The 6,000-nt window shown below is 38.0% G+C and overlaps 1 protein-coding gene across 1 annotated transcript; it reads right to left on the reverse strand.

Moving 5' to 3' along the window:
- Positions 1 to 1,863: 1,863 nt before the first annotated feature.
- On the reverse strand, positions 1,864 to 4,426 carry LOC122003529 (probable trehalose-phosphate phosphatase 6). The gene is made up of 11 exons (XM_042558635.1): positions 4,084 to 4,426; positions 3,850 to 3,990; positions 3,672 to 3,743; positions 3,497 to 3,592; positions 3,331 to 3,387; positions 3,129 to 3,230; positions 2,943 to 3,020; positions 2,779 to 2,848; positions 2,560 to 2,630; positions 2,333 to 2,425; positions 1,864 to 2,191 (listed from the first exon to the last, which is right to left on the reverse strand). Exons 1-11 carry the CDS (start codon positions 4,351 to 4,353, stop codon positions 2,123 to 2,125), a joined length of 1,119 nt encoding a protein of 372 aa, XP_042414569.1. The 5' UTR covers positions 4,354 to 4,426; the 3' UTR covers positions 1,864 to 2,122.
- Positions 4,427 to 6,000: the final 1,574 nt, after the last annotated feature.

Genomic DNA, 6,000 nt, shown 5'->3' on the forward strand with positions numbered 1-6,000 from the left:
ATAGCATTAGTATTCTCCTTGCATCCTATAATGGACGCAGTCATTATTTTATTTTGCAAGGATCTTTCCTCGTGCAGTGGGTTGGAGATCTCTAGAATACAAGTTCAATAATTGAACTACTAGTTTCTTTTTATCTCTTTGTTTGGAGAAGTGAATGCAATGGAGATATTTTAGTTGCACCGCAAGAAAAATATTTGTTTACTTTGATAAATTATATTACTGTCTCTTTTTCTCATAGCTTGAAGCAGAATTCGAATAGGAAATGTCAACCCATGTGGCATGAGGTTAAAATATTAGTTCCCCTACCTGGAGCTGCCTCACTATCTCCCACCACCATGCAATCTGAAATCATAGATTGAGGGGCACCTGGAACAGCTTCCTCAAAGAAAGAGCTCAACTCTCCCAAGTAAGATTCTCCTCAGTGCCAGTGAGCTTTAATATAAAATCTTCAACTTCTTCTTCATGAAGCAAAGAGGATAAGATCAAACTTCAATTATGAGTTGGAAACACACGATTATTACAAAAACAATCAAAGAACATAAACCCTATTGGCATTCTCACAGTTATAAAGCTACCTATCTGGCTATCTCATCATATACTGTTACAAGCAGTTTTATTTGAGACACTGTGGTTGGTGAGTATGGATTTGGATTAGGTAAAGATGATAAGAAAGCTCCTCAATTTGAATCATTTAGATGTCTTCTAGATTCTAGTACTTGAAGTGGCATAAAAGGTTGAAACCAATCATGTTTTCTTATTGAAACCTATTAGGTAGAGACCATGTGCAAATGTGTGGTCATTTTCTGCAGCAATGGTTAGGAAGAGCAACATATAATGCAGAGGCTTTGAATATGCAAAGGATCTTTAATTCAATTATGCATGTTGAAGTTGAAACTTGTCATTCATCCATTGTAAGACTTGTTTTATGGATGGAATCAATATCCTCATAACATAAGAGCTCAGTTTCATTCTACAAGTGTCAGATCAATATAGAAATCGGACCACTCAAAGACTCTTGGTAACACAATCATCAGTCTACCTTTTTGCCTACCAGGGATTGTTATTTGAATCTATGTTCTGCAGAAGGGGAGTTATTCAACTTCAAATATATGAAAATATTAAAATTTAATGGATACGTACAACAGAACCAATCCTTCTGTATTTTACTGATTCAGAAAAGAATCATGACTGTAAAACTTTTAAGAGTCAATTGAGTTAATGAAAGGAATTCAAGTTACCGTGGCTTTTATGATCAATATTCAAGCATTAATCATCAGACCAATCAGTTAAGACACAAATAATTATGTTCAAAGTAGACAAATTTTCTCATTTAACACACGAGTTAAAGAAGAAAATGACATATGCCGATATTTGGGACCATCATCCATCCATGTGGCAAAAGACGATTCATTCGCCCCAGCATTCCCGCCAATCCATCCCTAGGCTAACATGAAAGAGGTAAATCACGGATAACTACTACAGTGACTAAGGCATAGAGAAAGGCATGCTCAGGACCATCATCCATCCAGCACTTTAAATAAATAACTTTTGTAAGAGAAACTACATTCACATAAATGTTAAATTGTGCTAGTTGAAATGTCACGGCATGTGTGCCATTGATATATTTGAAGGCAACAGTTTCGGGTGCTCATTAATTAGTTGTAAACAGATTTACCACAATAAAAGAGACAGGTTCTGTACATTGCATGCAAAGAACTTGTTTAATCAGTATACAATTGCGAATCATATACTTTGTATTCATTTGGGACCTTTGGCATTCGTTACAATAAAAAACAAAAGAGCATCCAGCATTCACTACTAAGATATAATATCCATTTTCTGTAGTAAGAAACTAATTCTCATTTCATCCTTTTCAGTTGTACAAGATCTACTTACATGATTCAGCTGCTTGTTAAGGAAGAAAGCTTGGGTTGCAGTGCTTTCAAACCCAAGGAACAAAAAAAGACGATATAAAAAAGGATGAGCAACAAGGAAAACAGAAAAACCTCTTTATGAGGTGTTCTTATCCTAGAACAAAGGAAATAAAATAAAATTCCTATTTTCATTCAACCCTATCAAACATCTTAAAATTTCATAGGTGGTGGGGCAACTTGTATACAACCTACACTTTTGACAGAACCTTCATTGATAGACGCTTCCACTCCACTAGCTGAATCAAGAAGTCCTTAACCTGGATGAACACAACAGGAATCATGTTAGCAGTTTGGCAGTCTCCAAATATAACTAGAACTTAGTGGTCCTTAAGGTGCATTGAACGCTAAAAATATTCCCAAGCAAACAAAAGAGAAGGCTCATCAGCTTTGGCACTTGCCTCAGATGGCTCCTGAAGGTAATAAGTAGCATTTGTTTCCTTTGGAAACTTTGAAACAAGGATGCCAATGCCTTGTCCCCTATCTCTAAGAACCTGAGATCAAAAAGAGAGAGAGAGAGAGAGAGAGTGTTTCCGTTGTTAGTAAGAGTTGAGACACTTCCTTGATCAACATATGTCCATGGAATACCATATTTGTATATGGCTTCCAGTTAGAATAAGAGCTATACCTTGAATGCATCTTCATCAGTGCGATCATCTCCGATATAGATCGGCATTACATCCTTGCAGTTGGCAAATCCTGTAAAGGCAAGAGATTATTTGGCTGAGCATCTCGAATCAGAAGGAATGACGGGTTAAAGGTAGATGATTTTGCATAAATATTCCGTCAGCCAACCAAACTGCTGGAAATGATGTCATGTAACACGTTGGACTGTTGCTCAGCTTACCAAGTGACTCTAATAGGAACTCCAATGCCTTCCCCTTATCCCATTTGATAGTTGGGCGAATCTCCAACACCTAAATATCCAGCCAACAGGTAGAGCAAATCACAATTAAGCTCTAATCAAACACCAAGATGCTGTAAGCCAAAGGAATCAAAACAATGTTTCACCTTTCTGCCTTGGGTAAGCCGCAATCTGGGATACTCCTTCAACACATATCTCACCTGCTCGATCAATGCGCCCCAATTCTGCATGAATTGACATGGACTAAGTTGAACTTTATTAACTTTGCAAAATTGCTTTTCGTTACTGCCATAAACAAGTAAATTGGTGGCCAATGTGAAGTGATAACTAGCCTTTTCATCCACACTTCTGAAGTGCACGGATACACAAAATTTGTTGTTCTCCACTCTGGCACCAGGAGTGGACTTGGTTCTGTCCAACAATGCTTTATAGACCTGAAGAAAATAAGAGGAATAAAAAGGAGAGTATTAGGAAAAAAAGAAACTTTAGGATCGAGAGAGAAAGGGAGGAGATGAACTAAGAAGAGGAACCGACCGTATCTATCATGGGAAGAAATTCAGTCGCTGGTTGAAAAAGAACTCCTTTGGCACCCTGAACCACACAAAGTGAGAAATCAAGATGAGCATCTCAGAGAAGGAAACTAAATGAGAAAAAGGATGAAGAAGTTTTAATCTGGTCGAGATTGGGGAAGAGAGCATACTCTGGCCTTGGCATGCTGGGACGTCTCTGGGCCTTTGATGTCCATGCCGTGGCTACCAGCGTAGTATAACTCAGCCAATTTCACGAAGTTAACAACCTGTTCTCCAAGAGAACCACTGAGGTAGGGAAGAAACAGGAGTCTTAAGTCGTACCGTCTACCTGAAATCGAAATCTACCTTGTCGAGACATCGCCCGCTCACGATCGCCGTGGGGAAGTCCCTTGCCACTTCCTTCACTGCTTTCCTCATCTAGCGTCCGAAGCGACAAAGAACCGATCAAAATCTCATTTTGAAGCAGGGAGCACAAAGCAAGCAAGTGGGAGGGGAAAAGGCAAGGCGGAGCGAAACGACTCACCGCATTACTCATGAAGGCCGAGTCGGGATCGTCGACGATGGGGGAAAGGGTACCGTCGTAGTCCATAAACATCACGATCTGTTTTCCCTTGGAGGCTCTCACGATGCGATCGAACTGGTTCAAAGCCGACGGATGCCGCATCTGCCGGGGAAGAAAATGGGGGAAGGGGCTAAAGCCCAAAAGACACGTACTTCAGAAGAGAGGAAAGCGAGAAATTTTCAGGTCGTCGTTCACCTTTACTTCGAGGACAGAGTCGACGATGGGGCAGGGAGCGGCCATGGGGTGGGTGGGCGAGGAGGCCTTCATGGATTCCAGCCAACAGCTAGTTCCGACGCCGACAACATCGATCTGTGAAAGGTACTTTTTCCGGAGCGCGATCGATGGAGGGTAGGGGAAGAGGGGGGAGGAGCCCGCCGCCGCCACCGTGAAAGCTGCGACGTCCTCCGCCGGCACAACATTCTGCTGCGTCATAGTGGGATTTACGCCTGTCGGAGAAAGGAACATAAATAATAGGAGATGAGGGTGGGTGGCGGAATCGCAAGAGGCGATTTTGAGTGCCGCTGGCGCCGGAGAAAGTCGGCGGTGTAGCCGGTGAGCAGAGGTGGCGAGGGTGGAGGGCATTTTATAGGTTGGATCAGACGTAGCTGCTAATCGTCGATTCCCACGTGAGGTCCCATGGGACCCTACGACACGTGTAGACAGCTCGTTATACTAAAAAGGCAAAGCGGTTCATTAAGCTTTTGATAACTAAAAAATAAAACAAACTGTTATCGTATGAGGCATCTAATAATTAGAATTCTAAATGAATTTTTTTCAAAATTCTAATATATCATATCAATAATATAAAAATTTATTAAAATATTTTCAATGATTAAAATTCTAAATGAATTTTTTTATGATCCATGTCATAGCATGAGTTGCATGACTTCATATATATTACATCAAATTTGACATAAAAAAATATATTTACGTTTTCACTACTGTTCTTAAATTACAAACCTCAAACCTCATCTCTATAATGGTTCAAGATATTTTATTCAACTTTTTTGATTTTACAAACTTCTCATAAATCTTAAATTGGAGATGTCTTCATCTCTAATGAACCTCGAAAAAAAGTATTAGCCGGATCGGAGAATTATGATAAATAGATTTTCAATATTAAATATTTATATGGTTTATCCATCCATCTAGTATTCAATGAAATGATGAATAGTTTTCCTTACTAATTGATTAGAGAGTGTTAACTTTATTATAATAATAGGACAATAAATTAATTTTCATCCTCTCTTCTAGAATACGTGAAGTTAAAAGGAGCCGTTAAAATGATGATTTCAATTTTTATTTATTAAATAGATGTGAAAACATTTATACCGAGAGAAATTCCACTAAGATTAAGCTCACTGAGAGTAACAAATCTCATTGCTTAATCAAATAATTAAATGTTAGGGCCAACCATTAACGAGAAAGCGCCACGAGCACTTGGAGAAGTTGATCACGTAAAAGTGAAATGATTTAATTTTCACGACAAACAAGTCGTAGTTAAGTTAATTGGCTGATAAATGTCGACGTTAGGATGCGCAATTAATTACGAACATGCATGTTTATGCAAAATGTGCTTCGTAGTTTGCTTGCCTGTGTAAAATATGCGCCCTTTAATTCATTCGGAAAATTCCTCAGCCTAATTAATGATGAATGCTATATCGCAATATCCGCATAATAAATCCAACAGCACCCACGGCCATTTGTGAAATACTTAAGTGAACCATGGCGTTGTGTTTATCATGTGCATGAAATGGAATACAATAGCCTATGCATCCATTAGATAACTGAGACTCAAATAAATTAATTAAAGGGAAACATACCTTTAACCCCTTATTTTCTATCCAGTAGTATTTTATCCTCGTTATTTAAAAAATAATACTTAATTCCCTTTTGACCAAAATTAAATTTAATGTGAAAAAATTTATGAAAAATGATTATGTCCTTATCTTTTTTAATATTTTTTTAATATTAAGAGGGAAAAAAGTATATTAAATTGATGTGAAAAATAATTACATATATCTTTTGAGTTGACTCTTTAATTATTGATTGTTAGATAAATAATATATAAGGAGAAAAATACACATAAAAGAATAAAAAAATATAGAAGCA

Source organism: Zingiber officinale, chromosome 7B, assembly GCF_018446385.1.
Source record: "Zingiber officinale cultivar Zhangliang chromosome 7B, Zo_v1.1, whole genome shotgun sequence".
NCBI classification, from domain to species: Eukaryota; Viridiplantae; Streptophyta; class Magnoliopsida; order Zingiberales; family Zingiberaceae; genus Zingiber; species Zingiber officinale.

What these genes read in the sequence shown, in the direction of transcription:
- LOC122003529 (XM_042558635.1), bottom strand. Translation starts at nt 4,353, where the DNA reads ATGTTCCTTTCTCCGACAGGCGTAAATCCCACTATGACGCAGCAGAAT. An exon ending in CCCAGCATGCCAAGGCCAGA is followed by an intron (nt 3,388 to 3,496) that starts GTATGCTCTCTT and finishes TGTGTGGTTCAG; the next exon opens with GGTGCCAAAGGAGTTCTTTT. An exon ending in ACCTTCAGGAGCCATCTGAG is followed by an intron (nt 2,192 to 2,332) that starts GCAAGTGCCAAA and finishes GTGTTCATCCAG; the next exon opens with GTTAAGGACTTCTTGATTCA.